This window comes from Pristis pectinata, chromosome 3, assembly GCF_009764475.1.
Source record: "Pristis pectinata isolate sPriPec2 chromosome 3, sPriPec2.1.pri, whole genome shotgun sequence".
Taxonomy (NCBI): Eukaryota; Metazoa; Chordata; class Chondrichthyes; order Rhinopristiformes; family Pristidae; genus Pristis; species Pristis pectinata.
Genome location: NC_067407.1, coordinates 53129726 through 53151885, shown reverse-complemented (window position 1 = coordinate 53151885; position 22160 = coordinate 53129726). Strand labels below are relative to the sequence as shown.

General features: G+C 38.9%; 1 protein-coding gene across 1 annotated transcript in view; it reads left to right on the top strand.

Moving 5' to 3' along the window:
• cdc73 (cell division cycle 73, Paf1/RNA polymerase II complex component, homolog (S. cerevisiae)) overlaps positions 1–7097 on the top strand; it is a 229812-nt gene extending 222715 nt beyond the window's left edge. Inside the window, 1 exon segment of the mRNA XM_052011073.1 lies at positions 3631–7097. Within this exon segment, the coding sequence (XP_051867033.1) occupies positions 3631–3667 (37 nt within the window). The 3' untranslated portion in view covers positions 3668–7097.
• The last annotated feature ends 15063 nt before the right edge of the window (positions 7098–22160 follow it).

Sequence of the window (22160 nt, the reverse complement as noted above, 5' to 3'; positions counted from 1 at the left end):
TAGGAATATAGGATTTCTGTACTGTGCAACAAGTACTGTCCCCCCCCCCCCCCCCCCCCCCCAACACTCTCCTCCTCCCCCCTCGCTCTCACCCTCTCCCTCCTCCTCCCCCCTCGCGCGGCCCCCCCTCCTCCTCCCCCTGCCCCACCCCTCTTTTTGCCTATGTTGGCCTACTTTGGTTTCCCTGGTACCTATGCCTTAATTTCCGTGCCTTCTTCCTTGTTTTCAAATCCACATATGACCTCTGCTCCTCCCTACCTCTAATGTATTTACTGCATTTAAACCTCTAATTACTGTAACACTGGCAGTTTTGTTTTCAGCTCTTTAGACTCTTAAAATTCTACCCTTAATCTTTAAAAATTACCTCATGGATCAACTTTTGACCATCTGCTTTAACATTTCCTTGAGGTTGAATGTTAGATTCTATTTGCTAAGGTGGGTAACACATTTGAGACATTTTAGTATGTTAAAGATGCTATAACTAAATAGTATTTGAAAGAAAAGTGACTGGTCAGCAAGAATTTCATGTCATCAAAGCCCCATCACAGATCTGCCACAGTGGATAGAAAAATGCAGATCAAATTACCCACCAAGTGAATACCTCCATCTAACTCGATTATTGAAGCACTTTCCTTCCGCTGGTGTATCACCCTAATATTCAAGCCCCAGACTGCATTTTAGACCTACAACCTTCACGTTTTTTCTTTTTTTTAGTTCTGTTTTAGGAGGTTGAAGGAAAAAAAATCAGTTCTAAGAATTGTTTAGAGAGCAACCACTTGTATATAATATTTAAAATAGAGTAAGTAGTGACAATTCAGTAGTTGGAGATCCAATCTCTCTGACAAATTATCTGTTAAGAATAGGCAATTCTCCCTTGGCTCAAAAGCTACATGTATTTCAACATTTTTTACATTAACAGCACAGTACCAATATCTGTTCCATCACTGTATACTGCTACAAACCTGGTGATGGCTAGCACTACATTTTGCCAAATGATAATGCCTCCTTTGCTCTTTTTAATCTTAATTGACCTAGTTTCTTTCTGCAAAGAAAATTTGATAAAAAACTTGTGTAGATTCCTTTTGGCAATCTATCAAGTTAATTCATTTCCTAAGAGTAGAAGCACTTGGTACATGATTTATAGGTCCATCATAAATGGCAAAGGCATGAAAAATCCTCTTTACAGAAGGTCTTTGGCTGGAGTCTTTTTATTATAGCTTTCAAAAACATATTTACTTTGTGTGGGTGTGGAGGGTTGAGAGGGTAACCAGAGCGACAAGTGCGTTATGGAGCACAAAGTTTTCACAAAATCAATGTAAGTAAAATGTTGCAATGACGGCAAGAAGCAAAGCAATGAATATCCCCAGTGGTACAATCTTTTCCAGTTAGAATTGCAATTTTGCTATTCAGATGTTTATGGACAACATTGATGAAACAGAAATTGGATTTTTTTCTGTTGGATTAAGTGTTCCAGCAGTATGTGTACTCAACGAAGCACAAAGACTGTACACACAGTTAAAATACCTCAGGCATGCTGGTGGCGTTCCTGGTTATTGAGCAAGCAAAGAATGTAATTCCTTGAACTTTATTTGTTTCAAAATTCTGTCCTTTTCCTTTTCATCACACTAAAACTGTTAGCTGTTCCATTGAAGTGAATGCACATCACAAAATGAAACTAAATTAGCCCCAGTATATTAATGCATAGGGTCATAGAGCTACACAGCACAAAACAGGCCCTTTGGTCTAACTCATCCCTGCCAACTAAGTTGCCAAACTGAGATAGTCCCATTTGCCTGTGTTTGGCCAATATCTCATATCCCTCTAAATATTTAAAATGTTTTGTAAGAATGCATGCAAAATAAATTCACTTCTATTTCTTGAGCCATTTAATAGTGCACAGAAGGTTCTTAACATGTAAATAATCTTAAAAGTATAGTTTATTGATGTTTCTGATGTATACCTTAAGCTGTGATATTCTAATGGTTTTGGCTGTTAAATGCAGTGTTTCTGGGCTGGACCAAAGGTGATTGTTTCATTCTGCAAAAAAACATGATAGCATCACAGATACTTGTACACAGAAAATTAAAATGGCTTTCAAGAAATGGAAAAGTATGTATTTACTCTGCACCCATTATAACAAAAACTTTCAAATGTGCATTAGCGTTTTGGATTAATTTTCCTTCATTTTGTGAAATTCATTTCAGAGTTACAGATAGCTATTCTAGTGTAACAATAAGGAAAATAACAGAATTTGAAGCAAAGGCAAATTCTATGGCAGTGCTTCACAAACCTATTGACTACCAGCCAGGAGGAACCATGGGATGTCTGTGGCACTTGGATATCCTGTTTAGTGCCACAAAGAGGTACTTGGTTTCTTTACCAAGGAGAACCAGGACTGGTTTGATGAGAATGACCATGAACTCAAGGAGCTAATTAACTGCCAATGTAAGGCATTGCTGGATTGAAAACTCCAGCATTCCTCAAGGGAAAAGAATCTGCTCTACAGGTATCTGAAGGCAGAGGTCCAGCAAAAAAAAACTCATGACCTAAGAGACAGATGGTGGGTAGAAAGAGTGCAGGAGGCTCAGCAGCTCGCTGCCACCTTGATATGCATGAGTTCTTCAACTCTGTCAATGCCAACAGTGCCCAATACATAAGGGTGCTGGGGGGAGTGCTTCAAAGCACCCAATTTCAACCCTGTCCTTGACATGAGCACCCATCAGCTGGCTGCCCACAGAGGCTTGTTTGCTTCATGATGCTTAAAACCTCCTTGAATAAATCCAGTATCCTTGCTGACTCCTGGGAATCACAGGTCCACGACCATTCAAGATGAGAAGGAATATTTTGGGATGGTGCAGGAACCTTGAGTTCATGCATTGGGAGCACACAGAAACCCAATGGAAGTAGTGTACAGCTTCAAAATACACCATCCTCCACTCCCTGTCAGGCATCTCCTACCCTTGTGTGTGGATGAGTCTGCAGTTGCCACCAGGGCTTCATCAGTCACTTCAGAACCCACAAAACTGAAGGAGATGCAAATCATACTCTTTTCCAAGTAACTGCCTAAGAAGCTGTTTAGGCAGTTGGATTCTTTGGATTCTCATATCTTAAATGAAATCAATGAATATAAATCAAATATTTTGTTTTTATTCATTTTTGCCCTCAATCATTACAAGAGATTCAACAGTTGTGGCTACCATTTGTGCACTTGTTGTAATTAGAAGTCATGAGCTAAGGATTTTGAGATCAGAGTTGATGCATTTGCAGAGGATGCCTTCCACTCAGTGTTATTTATCTCAGCTTCATTTCTGGAGGTAGAATTCATTGAGCTACAGAGCAGGTGTACAGCACATTTTGCATGCAAGGCATTGTCCAAATCCTTGATCCTGTACTACAAACCATTCAGCTTGCACTTCCAGGAAATGTCAATATGTAGAAAAGTACAATGCACCTTTTAAATCTAAAGGTTGTGCCCGTTTCTTGTGGCAGAAACAAAATGTGTATATTGTCAGAAATTAATTGCACCACTTGCTTTATCTCTGAATTAGTATTAGTATCATTCAGCAAGATATTGTAATTTTAATAATATTTGTTGTGTGACAATGTGTATATTTTCTATTAACACAATAGGTACATGGTGAAGCACAAATCCCACCTGAGATTCTAAGTTGTCTGAAGTTCTGTGATTGCTGCCATTCATTTCTGAGAGGTTGGAGGAGTTCTACAAGAGACGCATCTTTCTTGGGACTAAACTATCTCATTGGCTTGTCTGCGCTTCTCAAGAACAGTGGCATTACAGTTTGGGTTAACCTGAATTGTCGCAAATACAATACTTGTTGGATATTTTTTTATTGCATTGGAGAAGTGAAGTCTGCAACAATTAGGCAAATAATTGTGCTTATACTACCAGTTTTCCAATGGTAGATTGTCTTCTAGTCTGAAAAATCAAATTTGTATTTTATTCTATAGTGTTTATTTTTCAGACAGCACTTTTTTTTTAAATATCACCCAATCCTCCCCCTCTCCCCCCCCCCCCACCAATCTTTTAAAGACTATTGTTGAGTGCAAGCTGTAAATTCTATATCATCACTGTTGTGGGGTGGGGATTTCTTCAAACAATTCTTCTCAGGTAGTATAAGAGGTAAGACAGCCATAGATGACATAGGTTGACTTATTTTTTTGTTTGTGTAAAATATTACTGCAAAATTATACATGTAAAAGCAGCTGCCTTGGGCTATGATGGGTGTTGAACAATCACTCAGTTATTGTCAAGAACTTAGGCAGAAGAATAAAGACATAAAAAGGTCCATTATTGCTATTATGAAGAGATTAATTGGAAGTCCTGAGTTTTAGAGCATTGTCGACAAAGATAGGTAATAGTGGTCTTTAACTTTGAAACCGATCATCTGTACTTGGCTTTCTAAGCACAACTGTGAAAACCTAATAGTGTATTTCAAGTTCTGTATTACAAATTTCTCAAAAGTCCATCTAGTGCCAACATAGAAATGATTAAAAATCCAGTTGTGCTGCTTGCTGACATGAGATAAATATATTACATAAAGTACCATTTTGTTGCTGTTTTCATTACACTTCCATCAGTGTATTGAAAGGGTTCACATTTATTTCACTCTTTAGGAAAAGGCAAAGGATTTTTTGTTTGGGCAGAACCATCATTTATTCAACCTCTGATATATTTATATATATCTTTACGATACTTAAATAGAGCTGATGACAATGAGCTTTTTCAAAATTACTGTCTATATGATGCTTTCAAAATTTGATTTTATAAGGTATGGCTCATTGTGATCCATGGCAGGAGTCATGCTGATGCAATGTATTTATTGAAATAGTGATCATAAATAATAAAAACACACCTGATAAGGGAGTTCATTGGCTGAGCTGGTAAATTACCTGAGGGAAATGTAAAATACTCTATGGTGATAAAATCACAGCATGAGAGAGGGCTAAATAAGCAACTACTTGTTTTCAGATAAAATATAGTAGCTTAAGATTTGAAAAATAAGACCTTGGCAGAGTATCTGATTTTAGCAGCAGTACCTATTTGAAGCTTTTTATAATGGTGCAGGTATAAAATCATTTGGCTTCCTTGTGCCACACCCAGGATCACCTTATGCTATTGTCTGGATGAACGGGGAAATAGTTCTACCCAATAAACCTGTTTTACAGCAAGAGGGGATCCTTCTGTGATATTTGAAACCCAATCAAATAGATGGATTTTTGGTTTTAACCACTGGATAATCTAAGATAAAGTGTTAATAACACTGAATCTTGAGGGGAAAATTACCAGTTGCAAAAGATATTTATTTACTATGAATGATATGCTCCAGAACTTGAAAATAGCTTTGATGTGTTGAGTAATTGTGATAGTGTCCAATGTCAAACGCCAATCGTGATTCATTTCGGTGAACAATAAGGCTGAATAACCATTGTCAATATGCTGTCTTTTCAGTGAAGCTGAATGTTACACTGCTCTTACCTATTACTGACTGTGTAATAGATTAAAAAAAATATCCCACCCACACAGGTTGAATGAAAAATCCACTTGATATCCAAACCATTCTGTTTTCAAAGATTATTTAAATCACACATTAAAAACGTTCCATTTTATTGAAGTTTGAACACAGCTGTTATGTTGCAAGGCAAAAGCAAATTAAATTGAGAATGGAGTTGAATGACAATGTTCACTTCAGCATTAAATTGCCAACTGTAATGAGCTCATTCTGGTCCTGGTGAATGACCTATTATTGTTTGGGTGAGCGATAGCACAGATGTTATGAGGAAACAGGTGCAAAATTAGTTTGAGTAAAATTGTCGACCAAGTATTAAAAGCTTGGTGGGGGGGGGGGGGGGCGGTGGTGGGGGGAAGAAATCACACTGCTATTGGGAAGATTTGAGTGCTCTGTTAAACCCTGCAGAATAAATAGGTTCCATACTTCCTAGCATCACCAGTTACGAATTATTTTCAATATTCCATCACACTTAATTTGCTAATTCACATTATATTTCATCATAAAATTTGTACAATGCAATTTTAAGTTTCCAATTTAACAATTAGAAAAGTTGACAATTTAATTGCATACCTACTCTTGGTTATTTGACATCAACGTTACTTTCAGATTGTAAAAATAACATAATACACCTCAAAGCATACATATGAATTAAAGGTGATCATAATCTTCACTGCATTTATCAATATTCATTGCACCATCTAAACCTATGTAGCTGCTATTTACTTAGCATAAGGATTGATGTCTGCCTTTCTGTAAATTGTCCATCAGAAAAAAACATTGTGTTTTCATTATTTAATGTACCTGCTGTCATGGTTTTGTTAAATTAACCTCTTTGGATTTTATTAATGTTTGCAATATTAATTTGTTTGCTTTCAACTGTCTCGTACGGTAGTTCAATTAATGTGAATGGACTGTAACAACAGGTATTGAAGTGAGCAGGTCCTGTTCATTGTGGCAATTTGTCTCCTTTTTCTAGTTTTTAAATTCAGAAACTTTGTATCTATCCTTTTTTGCTTTCTTGGTTTGTACTGAGAGATGCACAACAAAAGGCTCTGTTTCCACAAGGTTTTTTTGTACCAAGTAATACATATGAACAGTACCCAACATTTTTTATTACAGAAATACATAAAACTGCCATTTTAAAGTGGTTTTGTGCAATTTTCTAACTGAAACAATCTTAGAAGTTACATTATTTACAGTTGGGTGTGTGATAAAGTCATACTTGTGCTATTGTAGCTCTGTACAAACTGAGCACAAATTAAAAATGACCAAAAATGGAATTAGTACATGTGTGAGTTCTCTCTCTCACTCACTCTCTCTCACTCTCTCTCTCTCTCACTCACTCACTCTCTCTTTCACTCTCTCTTTCACTCTCTCTTTCACTCTCTCTTTCACTCTCTCTTTCACTCTCTTTCACTCTCTCTCTTTCTCACTCTCTTTCACTCTCTCTCTCTCTCTCTCTTTCTCTCTCTCTCTTTCTCTCTCTCTCTTTCTCTCTCTCTTTCTCTCTCTCTTTCTCTCTCTCTTTCTCTCTTTCTCTCTCTCTCTTTCTCTCTCTCTTTCTCTCTCTCTTTCTCTCTCTCTCTCTCTCTCTCTTTCTCTTTCTCTCTCTCTTTCTCTCTCTCTTTCTCTCTCTCTTTCTCTCTCTCCTCTCTCTTTCTCTCCCTCCCCGTCCCTCTCCCTCCCCCTCCCTCCCCCTCCCTCCCCCTCCCCCTCCCTCCCCCTCCCTCTCCCTCCCCCTCCCTCCCCCTCCCCCTCCCTCCCCCTCCCCCTCCCCCTCCCTCCCCCTCCCCCTCCCTCCCTCTCCCTCCCCCTCCCTCCCCCTCCCCCTCCCTCCCCCTCCCTCCCCCTCCCTCCCCCTCCCTCCCCCTCCCTCCCCCTCCCCCTCCCTCCCCCTCCCTCCCCCTCCCTCTCCCCCTCCCTCTCCCCCTCTCCCTCCCCCTCCCTCCCCCCCCCCTCCCTCCCCCTCTCTCTCTCTTGCACACACCATTTGTGGAAGGGGAAGGTTTTAAAAGAAATGGATTTTTATTATATAATAAATAAAATGATGTAAAAATATAAAATAGTTTTTATTTTGCATTGAACTTGTGTCATTTTATCAGTAATGTAAAACTATTTTCATGCAAATTGGTATTTAAACATGTGAATTTCTTTGCCCACTCACACATTCTTTTTGTTACACTAACCAATTTTACAGTGACCTTAAACATACAGCATTTATAGTTGGTCATTATGTTATGGCACATGGTTTGGTAGAGAAATTTATGGATACTGCAGAGTGGCTGCGATGTGAAATACACTTGGGCATGTATTTTAAGAGAATTTGACGTAAGTAGATCACATTGAATATTGTAATATAGGCTGTTATTTGCAGTATGAATTTAAAACAGACATATGCTTCTGCATTACTAGAACAGTTACTTGCAAGAGTCCTTCCTCCTCAACAGAAATATATCCAGTTTTTGATAAACTATAATTTAGTGACAACAACTCCATCTAATGCTAGTGTAAACATCTCTACTGTTTATATGTTAATCGTCATGATTGCTGTGAAGAATTTTTTTTCACTTTGCGTTCTGAGCATGGTGCATAACGGTAATGGGAGGAACAGGAATAATCTGAATAGGTGGCAACAGGAAAAGGAAACAACTTCTAATCATTCTCTAACCAGATCACATTTCTTTATATAATTGGTATTCCTTGTATTCTCACAGGTGAGGCCCCTTATTCTGACAGACTTGCGCACCTCAGCAGACTTTTGATTGATAGTCGAAGGGGTTGTTTCTTGTTCCCTCAGAACATCACACCTCATAGGATGAGCAAATTACTACTTAAGGTGACACAGAGATCAAGTTTTACTCTTATTACTTTATACTCCCAGAAAATTGGGGGGAAAATTCAACTTTTCTCTCCTTGAATTGCCATAATTGATTTAGGAAATCTGTTCAGGAAACTTTGGTTGACAGCCATAACCCCGAGGTTGTAGGTTTCAATAAATTCCAGAAGCTATTACAGGCTTATCGTAGAAAAAGATCATCTGGTAATTTCAGCTACTACATTTTGGCCTAAGATCAGTCTGCAGGCTATTCAGTAACTCCCTGCCCATGTGATTCTCATTCTTGCAGATGAAGACATCTTAGAATTCTGTCATGTTATCTGGCTGCCTTGGGAAACTGCAGTCATCCTATTTCCAATAAGTACTGAGCATTTTGAGGACAAAAGCATTTTTCTAAAAGAAAAATGTCAATACAAGCAGTTTCCTTTATGGCACCTACTTTCTGAACCCTTAAGACAATAAAAAATTGGATTAAAAGTTAAACAATTACAGGTAAAAGTGCTGAGAATTTCCTGACCGTTGCAGTAAGCCAGAACTTACCTTTGCAAATTTGATGGTGTCAAGTTCCAGTAAAGTACACATCCAAATCTCATGGCTGGCAGCTGGCTGCTCCAAGCCTGGATGCCAGAACAAGCCCCGCCCATAAAGAAGCTGGAAAGCTGCACTAACAACCAGCTAAACCATATTACCCCAGCTTACCTGCCTTAAATATTTTACCTGTCTTAAATATTTTACCTGTCTCCTAAGATGCAAGTTCACATCCAAGGGTGGATTCCCTAATATAAGTGCTCTGTAGTTTTCTCAGCTAGTAAATCATTGGTGAAAGGCAGTGGTGGAGATGAGACTACCATGTTTGCATAGGTTTACATTAAAAACCTTGAACTTGCTGGCACTGATGCAGTGCACTACCAGCATTCCCAACTTAAGGCCAAGAATAAGGGAGGCATTTTTTTTTGTATGGGAGACATTTTCATTCAATTCTGCACCAGATGAATTAAGTTGTGTATTTGGAGGCTTTGCTGTTCATTGTGGTAATATATGAGATGCAGCAGCTGCTCGTGAGGGTGTCAGCCTCGTCAGTGGTGGTAGTGAATGGAATTTCTGAAGTAAAGTACAATGCATAGCCATTATTATTTGCTAAGAGCATATAACCAAGAGGGTACTTTTATCCTGCTGCATTTCTGATGAGAGATTGTACAATTTGCCAAAAAATTGCACTGCAGTTGAAAATTGGCTTAACCTGAAGTATGGAAATATTATACTCATGGTGAGCTATCTTAGTGAAATCCATTGTTTGCCCTAATACCTTGTTAGAGTATAAAATTCTTCCAAATGACATGAGTGCAACATTCAAAATTTGTCTTGAGGTATAATTTTCAATCTCTGGTCTGAAAAATGACAGGTCAAGGTATGGTTGTTCCAACCCCCTGGGTCAATCCAAGCTGCTGCTGCTGCTCTCTGTCACATCTCAACAGCTGTATTAGGGTGGTTCCCCCAAACTCCATATTCAAGCATCCTTCCCTTCAGACCATAGTAAAAGGCAGAACAACAAATTACAATTACATTTGTCTACATTACATTCGCCGATGTGCAGACATTTAGAAATTGCACGAGTGTTCCTGTCGGCTCACCTCACTGTGGCTGTACCCCAGAGGATGTACAAAGAGGCCCCCTTATACAAATAACATGCAATTTATGGGCACTGTCAAATTACTCTGAATTTCTTGGAGCATTATCCAACCTCCTCACCATCCATTCATTCAATAGCAACGCTTGTTCGTAGTTGGAAGACTGTTATTTGTATTATTGTACTATTGAGAGCTGGCTGCAGAGGTAGCTCCAGGGAAGTCAAGTGCCAGAAGCTGTATGAATTTGTAATTGATCAATAGATTAGTTCCACAGTGAAATTGTCACCATACAGCATTAAAGAAGAAAGCCTAACAACATAAATTTATGTTGTTTTATGGAACATTACTTTCTCAATGCTGAAAATTTCCACTGCAGAATTAAGGAAGTTAGCAATGTTGCAGCAATTTTACAAAAAATGAATAGACGTTTGGGAAAACTCATAGGGTAAAGTTTCTTTGAAAATTTGCTGTTGAAGACTTGTTTGTCTGAAATTCCTCATCTAACAATTATTATCTGTAGAAAAGAAATAGATCAATCCTTCTGGAAGAATAGCAAGGGGTGTTTAGGTGTAGGGAGGGAATGTTTTAAGGGGCCTCTTAATCATCTCATAATTGGAGTAGCAATTTCAAGGTTATCTTGAATTTTTTCACTCACATAATAAAGGAAGGAGAACTGGTTCAGAAGTGAGTGGGGAAAATCATGAATTTGTGGCATGGGTAGGAGAGCAGGATTCCTTTGATTCTCTTTTTGTTGAAATTGGGTCGCTGCCTCGCGTCCCACTCCATACCTCATTTTCCCAGAGTTTCAGAACTAAAATACCCACTATCCTCAGTCTTAACCTTACAATTTACAAGATATTGGAATCCAAACAAGGTGATGTTTGAACAGTACTTCATAATTATCTCTGCTGCTGTTATTTTTTTTGAATGTCTGGTGTCATGCAAATTAGCACCTGACCTTTTTAAGAATGAAATAATTAGATATCCTTTTGGCTTCAAAAGATATGTAAAGATGAAAACTGATGCAGTTCTTCATGCTAAATAATTATTTGATCATGAGTGATAAAGTTCAGGTGTGGAGTTTAGCTCAGTGTGAGGGGTTTCAGGTTTGATTAAAGTTATTTTAAATGGGCATTTTAATACCAAATAAAAATAACTGCTGAAAGCATTAAATAATCCAAGGCTAAAGAATGTTTGTACCAAAAGCAATTACTGATACAAATGCAGCAAAACACAGGTATATAAAGAGGTAGCAACTGAGGGCAGTGCAGTGATAGCCAGTGATAATACTGAGCTTGATTTTATACACATTCCCAAAGGTATAGAGGAGTTGATGTAAAGCATTATGTTATTTAAATCTTTATAGAAGCTTTGACCTCTACAGTAAGTAATATTTGAACCACATTTTAAAAATGTAAGGAAGACAGCAATGTGAAAAACAGATTAAACTTATTCCTTCCAAAGCCAATGTTAAATTTGCTGCTCTCTGCAGTCTATCTTTTTAGACAGATCCATTTTATAACTCAGGAACTCTTAATCCTTTTCTCCACATCAAATGTTTCATTTCTATTCACAGGTGTCATTGGTACAGAATTTGCTAAGAGCGTTTCTCCTTGTTTTTAACTTGGTCTTTAGCAAATTGTTAAAAACATGACTTAAAAATAACCAGATCATTTCCACCTTGTTTACAGAAATACCTTGGAGTTTGACAATGGATGTGCACCCATTTCTTTATGGGATGGATTTTCTGCCTGTTCGTATCAGAGTGTGTATTATGAAAATGAAAAGCAAACACCTATCTTCAGTGAAAATATAAAGCAATGTACCTTCATGTGAGGTTTATTGAAGAAGGAATGTTTGACTAAATAAAATTATAATACCTGACCCTTCAGGGAAGCTGTACCATTTGTGGCTAGAACAAACTAGCTTACTCTCCTTGCAGAAGTCCTGATCAAGTGATTTATCTTGCTGGTCTAACTCTGGTGCAGTGCAATTACAGTAAGTAGAAATCAACATCTCAGCCACCACTAGTGTCAAACCTGCTGAGAAAATCCATTCATATATATTTTTAAAAATCAGTATCATGCAGAATACATGTAACAGATAGTGCTGATCAGAGTATATAAAAATTGGTTGAATTTTAACTTGTAACCCTTAAGTAAGACTAACAGTGTCATTTACTGGAAAAGCAATATCGTTTGTTTTATGGGTCTTTCATTATAGAAAGGGACTTTGCATGATATGCTGGCTCATTCATTAAACTTCCTGGGCTATTTCTTTGTCTTTACATATTGTGGGATGATGGAAATTCCCATTCTACTGAAATGCACACATTTATTACAGCATCGTACCACTTATTTATTTTCTCACTCAAGTATACTGAAAAATTCAATTAATGTTCACTCATGTAGATTACTAAAATAATTGTTCTGCAATAAATATATTAGTTGTTATTTCAAGCAAGTAAAATTTCAAGCATCTCCAGCATATGACCTACCCTTTTCTAAATTCAGTTTATGGCCACAGTACAAAGAAACTCTTTGGGCCCACGCAGCACACTATCCTTGCCTGATTTCTGCTATTCTTAAACTGCGCCATTAAAGTGCATCGGGTTAGGGAGATGTCATCTTCATGTAGTGACTCTGGGCTCCTATCAGCTCAGCTACTGACAATGAGAGGAAGGGCAGTCTAAAAGACTCTTCTTTTAAATTGTTGCTGCTAGGTTGCTCAATTAATGCTGCATAAAGATATGCCTGTCCTGAGTGATGATCACTGTATATGTGTCAAAGATGAGATCAGATGCAAAGCCCAAGTCTTGAGATGGTCCATGATTGGCTGTACATTTTGATCATTTTCTGTGTATCCAATGTTGAAAGTTATTCTGGTAGTGAATTTTGAGTTTCAATGATCATTGAATATAGCAAAGAGGAAACAAATAATCACTTCTGCACAATTCTGTTTTGTGATTTCCCACTTAAATACCTGTAGAAATGTGTTTTTTTTCCAAGTTGATGCAGAAGAGAAAAAAATGACTGTCAATATCTTTCAAGAACTTTTGTATAAATTGTCCTTATTGCATTACCTAAGGAGCACTTAACAGTTGGAAGTGTCAGATCCAGACCTCATCTGCTCTCTCGGGTCGGCATGCAAGATCCTGTGGCACTATTTTGAAGAAAAGCAGATGTCCTGGACAATATTTATCCCTCATCCAAAATCACTGTCATAGCACACATCAATTCTAACCTCCTAGACAACCTTGGCCCATTGCAATTTGCCTACTGCCAAAACAGGTCCATAGTGGACACCATCTCCCTGGCCCTACACTCATCTCTGGGGCAGCTGGACAGTAAAGACACCTATGTTGGACTATCGTTTATTGACTACAGCTCTGCCTTCAATACTATAATTCCAAGCAACCTCATCTCCGAACTCCTCGACCTGGGACTCAACAGCTCCCTTTGCAACTGAATCATTGACTTCCTCGCCAACAGACCACAATCAGTAAGGATAGGTAGCAACATCTCTGCCACGATTATCTTTAACACTGGTGCCCCACAATGCTGCATCCTCACCCCCTACTCTACTCCATATACACTCACAACTGCATGGCCAGATTCTGATCTAACTCCATCTACAAGTTTGCAGATGACACTACTGTAGTGGGCCGAACCTTAAATAATGATGAGTTGGAGTATAGTGGCATGGTGTCATGACAACAACCTTTCCCTCAATGTCAGCAAAACAAAAGAACTGGGCATTGAATACAGGAAGGGGAGAGGTGCACACGCTCCTGTTTACATCAACAACGCTGAAGTTGAGAGGGTTGAAAGTTTCAAATCCCTAGGAGTGAACATCACCAATAGCCTGTCCTGGTCCAACTACAAAGATGCCATGACCAAGAAAGTGCACCAGTCCCTCTATTTCCTCAGGAGGCTAAAGAAATTTGATATGTCCCCTTTAACCCTCAACAATTTTTATCGATCCACCACAGAAAACATCCTGTCTGGATGCATCACAGCTTAGTATGGCAACTGCTCTGCCTGAGACCACAAGAAACTACAGAGTTGTGGACATAGCTCAGCATGTCACAGAAACAAGCCTCCCTTCCCTGTATATACTTCTCATTGCCTCGCTAAAGCAGCCAACATAATCAAAGACCCCACCCACCCCAGTCACTCTCCTCCTTTTCATCGGGCAGAAGATACAAAAGCTTGAAAGCACATACCACCAGGGTCAAGGACAACTTCTATCCTGCTGTTATTTGACTATCGAACGCGCACCCCCCCCCCCCCCCCCCGTATGATAAGATGGACTCTTGACCACACAAGCTACCTCGTTATGATCTTGCACCTCATTTTCTGCCTGCACTGCACTTTCTCTGTAACTAACAGTTTACTCTGCATTCTGTTATTGTTTTCCCTTGTACTACCTCAATGCATTGATGTGATGAAATGATCTTTATGGATGGCATGCAAAACAGAGTTTTTCACTGTACCTCAGTACATGTGACAATAGTAAACCAATTTTACCAATTCCCTAAGACTGATTATCTGGTCACTTTCACATTAATTTGTGTGGGGAGTTGTTTTGACAAAGCTGCCTTATTTCCTCTACTAGGTAAGCTTGTCATTCGCTCAAAAGCATGTGAGGACATTGTGGGATTGTGAAAGGTGTATGGCGATACACGTATTTATTTTCTTTTGAGGTGGTTTGCCAGGAAATACTATTGGCTAATTCCTGTCCTTGAAGTAATAGTAAAAAAATCTAGATCTGGTATTTAACAAACTACAGCCAAAAGGCTTTTAAGGAATGTGAAGCAAGCCTTCGCTGTAGGTAATTCTTAGACTGAGGAAATTTATTCCAGATAATCACTAGAGCACCAAAATTGGAAATTAGAAGATTTTTTTTCCATACATGAGGGTTATTAGAACATTTTACCAGTAGTTAGTTAATGAAGCAGAGAAAAGAAAATTAGATAATATGCAAAAATGAAGAATATGAAAGCATGAGATTCAATGGTTCTATTTAGAAGATGCAGTACGAACAATGGGCAGAATTGACTTCCTCCTCCTCCAGCTGTATTTGCTGACATTTTTGTCTATGTCGAATACAGTGCCCTGCTCTATTTCCATTCATTCTTCCACAGGCATGCCTGTGTACGCATTCTTTCCCTCTGGCTTTTGCCTTGTATTTTTTTGTGCTTTTTGCTTACTTAGCTGTTCTGATATTTCAGTTTTGCTTTTAAAGAAGCAATCCTCCTTGATGGATATTTCCTTGGGGACATCACAAAGGGACCCACTGCTGTCATATACATAGGCAGTGCCTTTCCTTTTCCTCTGTAATAGAATCAAAAGAAATCTTGCAACATAGAAGGAGACCACTCAGTCCATTGTGCCAGTGCTTTACCTTTGTAAGAGATCCATTTACTCCTGCTGCTCAGCAGTAGTTCAAGCGTTTGCAAAAGAAATGGATGGAACCCCAGCATGCTTCCATCCTAACAAGCTTCCTGTAATAATTACTTCATCTCTCAGCCTCATTGACTAAAGTTAATGTGAAGATGAAGGGATTTTGTTACATGGAGGAAGAGAAGTTTTCCACTGAGACTGAACAGTAGTTGTGATTAGCTTTAAGCAATGTTGTTTTACTCGGAGTCAATTCTGCTAAGCTTCCTTTGACTTGGATTTTTGATTCCCAAGTGGTACATAAAAAAAAGAGTTATTTCTTAAGAGAAATATATTAAATCTATATCATACTGGGAGCCAGTGCCCAGCTGTTAATTTGCACTATAGATGAACCTGCTGTGCAATTCTGGCAAATGTACAAAGGTGATTGCATCGCCAAAAGTTAATTTCTCACAGACATTGTGGGCCACAGTATCCTGACATACGTACTTTCATAGACTTATTAATAATTGTTTCCAGGATGGTTTAAAAACAAACCAGAATGTGGTCTTCCAAGAGCATTAGTCCAACACTGATCGTGTGAAGTTTTGTATTCTTGCAAATGGAAGGTACAAATTTAAAAGCTAATATAATGCTGCTGTATAATTATTAATAAGGATATTCTGATGCTCTCAGTTAAATAACATTTAGTATAGTTATTACATGTTGAGAAATCTCCATTTTATAAAATATGTTTAAATTTGATTCTGACTGGCTTGCTCTTTTCTTAGGTTCATGAGAGATCAGCGACAAGTCACCAGCTCTCGGAGCTTCACTCTATTTTGATGGCAATATGTTTGGTAAGTATTGCGAAGTTGTGGGAATAACTTGCCAGTAAATTGTAATCGATTGTGGGATAATTTGGGAGGGAGAGTTTGTACTTGATACCTAAATAATTATAACATCCTGAAGGATCTTGACAAGGTAAATGTTGAGATACTTCTACTTGTGGGAGAGTTTTCAACAAGGGGACATGGTCACAATAAAAGAAGGGGGTCATTTAAAACTGAAGTGCACAGGAATTTCTTCTCTCAGAAGGTGGTGAGTGTCTGGAATTCTCTGCCTCAGCAGGTTGTGGAGGCTGGATCATTGGGGGTATTTAAAGAGGAGGTAAACAAATGTTTGAAAGATGGAGAAATTGAGGGTTATGTGGAGATGATGTAGAAGAGGAGGCCTGGGCAGGTCAGTCATGATCATGAGGGGCCAGACAGCCTACTCAGTGGCACGGTAGTGTAGTGGTTAGTGTAATGCTATTACAGCTCCAGCGACCTGGGTTCGATTCCGGCCACTGTCTGTAAGGAGTTTGTACGTTCTCCCCGTGTCTGCGTGGGTTTCCTCCGGGTGCTCCGGTTTCCTCCCACATTCCAAAGACGTACGCATCGGGAAGTTGTGGGCATGCTGTGTTAGCGCCGGAAGTGTGGCGACATTTGCGGGCTGCCCCCAGAACACTCTGCGCAAAAGATGCATTTCACTGTGTGACTAATAAAGATATCTTATTCAATTTTTTTTGTGTGTGTGTGTACACTAATCCCATTTTGTTCTTCCCACATGCCCATCAACCCTTTCCAGATTCTACCACTCACCTACACACCAAGGGCAATTTACAGCAGCCAGGCAACCTGCAAGGCTTTGGGATGTGGGATGAAACTAGAACTCACGGAGAAAACCCATTTGATCACAGGAAGAACATGCAAACTCGATACAGCCGGCATCAGGGGTCGTTGAACCCAAGTCATTGGAATTGTGAGACAGCGGCTCTACCAACTGTAAGGGTGTGCCAGTGGAACAATACAACTTTCTGATTAGAAGTCAGGTTGAAATTCAATGTTGAGTTAGCTTCATGGTTACACAGGTAAACTCTGTAGTAAAATGGATGACTGTTTAGTGACTCATCCAGCAACTGCAGGTCCTGCTGTAAGAGGGGAGTTTGGAATTGCTATAAATTAGATTGTTTTTACAGGAGAGTGAGTAAACACTGTTTTCTTCACAATCCAGGTGAGTTATTGTATCAAAGCTATTTATCACCACCCCCTCAACTGCTTGGCTGCGGTTGGTATTTCTGAATATCACACCCAAGGGAAGTCCTCCACAAGCAGCATCTCCTAGATCACTATTGACCAGAAACGTCAATGGACACAAATATAGTAGCTACGAGAGTTGGTCTGAGTCTGGGTATTGTACAGTGAATGATTTCCCTTTAATCCTCCCAAAATTTTTTCTATTATCCAATAATGATTAGGAGGTGGGATCAGGGCAATACTTGGCAGGAAGTGACTGGTGGTGATTTTTATAGGGATTTGGCCATTACTGTCCAGGCACAGTGTTTAATACTCAATTCTAACTCCTTTAAAAGACTGTGATGAGGTTTCTGACACAGCAACTGGTAAGGAATAGTGACACGTTTACAAGTCTAAATGGTGTGCAACTTAGGAAGAGCCTGCAAGTAATGGTGTTCCTTTGTGGCAGCTGCCCTTGTCCATTAAGGTGGTGAGATTATGAGTTTGGAGGTTCGGTACTGTCAAAGAAACCGAGGCAAATCATGCTCGTGAATTCTTTTGTTGGGGTTCGATGCAGCAACGGTGTGCTGGAATACAGTTCATATGGACATACCAGTTAGAAGCAGGAGTTGGTCACTTGGCCTGTTCTACCATTTACTGAGAGCATATTTGTAATCTCAACTCTTCATTCCTGTCTGCTCCCAGTCACCCTTCACCCCCTCGCTCATCAAGAATCTATATACCTCTCTAAAATTTCAATGATTCTGTTCCTAAATTCCAGGAAGAGAGTTCCAAAAACATGAGACCCTCTGAGGGAAACAAAAATCACCTCATCTGATGAATGGGCGACCCCTTATTTTGAAACTGTGATGTCTAGTTCAAGATTCTGTTACAAATGGAAACATTCTCTCCTCATCCATCCTGTCAAGACCTGCCAGGATCTTGTATGTTTAAGTGACGTTGCTTCTCACTCTTCTAAACTCCACAGATACAAACCTAGCCTGCCTGACCTTTCCTCATTAGATAACCCACCCAATTCTGGTATTAGTTTCTCAAACCTAGGTCAAAGTGATAGATGACAGATACACCAATCAAAAGGCTGCTTTCTTCTGAATGGTGTTGAGACTTGAGTGTTTTTGGATCTCTACTTAACCAGGAAAGTGGAGAATATCCCATTGTGCTCCTGACTTCTGCTTTCTAGGTAGTGGAAACTGTCACAGGACGTAAAATAGGAAGATATTTTACTGATGCAAATAAAAAAGGAAGGTTAAAGTGGGCCTTCAAGAGATAGACAGGACAACACCACAGGTAACAATCAGAAGATAAGTGAAATATTAAACAACTATTTAACCTTAGTATTAACTCTAATATTTAGTACATAGAACATGTGGACACAACATTGCGTAATGAAATGAATTCATTTAACATAGAAAAGGAATAATATTAGGTAGAACAATCAAACCCAAAGAAGATAAAACCCCTGGTCCAGATGAAATAACGAGATATTTTGAAAGATTTTAGGGAAGAAGTAGCACGGATATTACTACATGCATTTAATAATTTGTTGGAAAAAGGATTGGCAATGTAAATTGGAATAGCAGTGATCCCTGTACCTTCCTTGTGAAACAACTCTACCCACCTTCTTTCACTGTGATTGGCTACCCTTCACTCCATTTGTAGGTTTTATGACCATCAACCAGTTAGCAATCCAGTGTACTGTTTGCAACTAACTCCACATTCTGTGACTTCATCATTAGTCTATCATGAGGTGCCTTATTGAAAGCCTTTTGAAACCCGGATAAGTTACATCCACTTAATTGTCATGGTCCATTTTCTCGATTGCTTCCCAAAACAGAATTTTCCAATTTGAAGAGTTTGAAATATTCCTAATTCAACAGCAAAAGACCATCATACTAACAATGACCAAAGATTTGTAGAATTCAGTATTAGATGTAAAAGAGTGAAAGAAGTTTTTAAATTAGGGGAGGATGTGAGAGAAGTTGGCCATGATGGACCAGCCACGAATACTGATTGTTTTCCCTTCCTGTGTCACTTCCCTTGTGTCTTTATTCATCCAAAGTCTCTCTCTTCAGAGCTCAACTTGTTCCTTTTCGCAAAATATATTTTTCCTGTACTCTATTCCATGCTGCTTTAACTGTTTCCCATTACTTACCAGTGTTGTTGCCAATTTCTTCCTCCCAAGTTCTAGTTTCAGCCCCTCAAGATCAACTTTTCTCTCATCTGTTAAAAAAAAATCTGGTATTTTTCTAACTTCTTAACTGATTCTAGCAGTTTCCTACAACCGATATTGGATGAAAATCCAAAATGTTTTCCTGTTTATCTCTGTTATCCTCCAATAATGGACCAACTTTGGCAATCTTCTTCTGGAGATCTGTCCATCTTTAATGGATTAGTTTCTCCCTCACCACATTTTTACATGCATGGAAATAAGTTGATTCTTCCCATTGATTTACTCTTGCCATTGTACGTTACCCTCATATTCTGCTGTAGGGTTGATGTTAAGCAGTCTCCCATGTCCTAATTTCCAATTTCACCGCCCATTAAGGGGCTCTCATTTCTTTAGTACACACTTTTAATATATTTCTAAAATCTTTTAGTGTTGATGTTGATATTCTTAAAAGCTCGTTCTTGTGTTTCCACCTTGCATCGTTGCCACATTCTTTGATTCCCTTTGCCTTTCTTTACGTTACTCCTATCAGTGGGATCTTTACCATTGTATGAATTCTTTCGGTTTTTTTTCCTACTTTTCCTTTCTGATCAACAATGTTTAATTTAAACAAGTAGAGCTTCAGTCCTTCAGATGTGAGTGCACTCTTGTGCTGTTTAAAGAAAGACTTTTTTTTTGTACACTTTTCACTGCTATCTGTGGTTTTATCAGTTGGTTATTGTGTTCAGTGTATCGTGACCAATTTCTTTCAAATCCTTCTAAAAATCAGTCTTGGTTAGTGACTCAACCTTCACTCTAATAACTTTCAAGCGTAGTATTGAATTCTATGAAATTGTGATCACTGTTACCATGAAGGTCCCTTACTGTTAGATTATGGATTCAGCCAGGCCCTTTACTCTAAGATCACCTCATGCTGATTCATGAGATGGTCCTGAATAAAAGAAATTTGCTACCTATGGGACTTGAGCAGTTCTGCTTCTCCCTGTGAAATAGTCTCCTATTTTAAACACTGAGTTTTTATAACAGCTGAGACTAAAGCTAGACCACTGAGGCAGTTGGTCAGAGGTGTTCTGCAACTGATAGCAAGGATCAGTTAACAAACAAATATCCCACACCCAAGTCATTAAATTCCCTCCATTAACATTGTAGGACATGCAGTAAGTCAGAGATACCAGTAGAAATCTACAATGACATCTCCGTAATTAATCCTCAGTACTTTTTTTTCAGTTTTGCATCAATCAAATTGCTTGAGATTTATTTAAAATTGACAGAAAAGCATTCCCTGTGAAAGCTTTCTTTTCAATCTCTGCCCTCCGAGGTGCGTCCATCACTTGATGCAATTGCTGTTCTAAAACTTGACTTTGTTTTGTGAGGTTCTCCAGGTTTAGTTTGACGATTACGCAAACAAGCAGAACAGGTCACAGGTTATAGTGATCAATATTTGGAGCTAATTTGCTTTGCAATGTACGGGAAGCAAAAAATATGTTGGTTTGTTTAAAATATAGCTGAATATTGTGAGTTCATTCCCTGGATGGATGGCTAAATGGCTTTTCTCATCTGTATTTATCTGCTGATCTGATCAGTGCACCACAACAATACTATTTTCCTCACAGCATGCACCTAACTGCACAGATTTAGACAGGTCAGTAAATCTAAACAGGCAGTCTGCTCAGTTACAGTACCACTGGATTCATGGCTGTCTTTTATTTTATCTCCTGCTTGGATTTAGCAGTCAAACTCTACCATTTGAAGTTAAAGTAAATATTGATTCTGGGTTGTGAATTAGTTTTAACCTTGCCATACGGTTGTATGAAACCAGAGACTATCTTTCTTAATGAATCATTCTTTATTTACCATAAGGTCAGAATTTTAAAATGGAATTGCTAGTTTTAAAGAGAGTTTTCAGTCACTGGCTTTTCATTTCTTCACACGAGCAGAGTCCTATGGATTACTTTTAATATGGCTGTCTCTTTGTTGACTTTATCTAGCAGTTGCATTGTGAGTACTAATGTGAAAGAGCATTCAATGAAATATCGTATACTTTGTACATTTGGCCTGTGGAGATCTTGCATTCTGTTTGTGGTGAATGTGAAAACATCCAGCGCAATTGGTATTAGTGCTGGCAAATTTTTCCAATTGTTGTTGATGTTCACATTGAACATGCTGCAGCTTAGGAGTGAAATTGACAGGTGGAGATTGGGGTGACACAATGGCATAGCTAATAAAGCTGCTGCCGACAGCCTCGGTTCAAATCTGACTTCTGGTGCACATTCTCCCTGTGACGGCATGGGTTTCCCCAGGTGATGCAGTTTCCTCCCTCACCCCCAACGGTGTGCACACTGGGGGTTTAATTCTAATTTGGCCCTACTGTAGGTGAGTGGTAGAATATGGGATGAGTTGATGGGAACATGGGGAGAGCAGGTTACAGAGAAACTCTGTGGGGGAATGGGATCACTCTGTGACTTGATGGGCCAAAGTGGCCTCCTTCTATGTTGTAGGGAAATATGGAATAATGCTACTTAATCACAGTGTGCCTTAA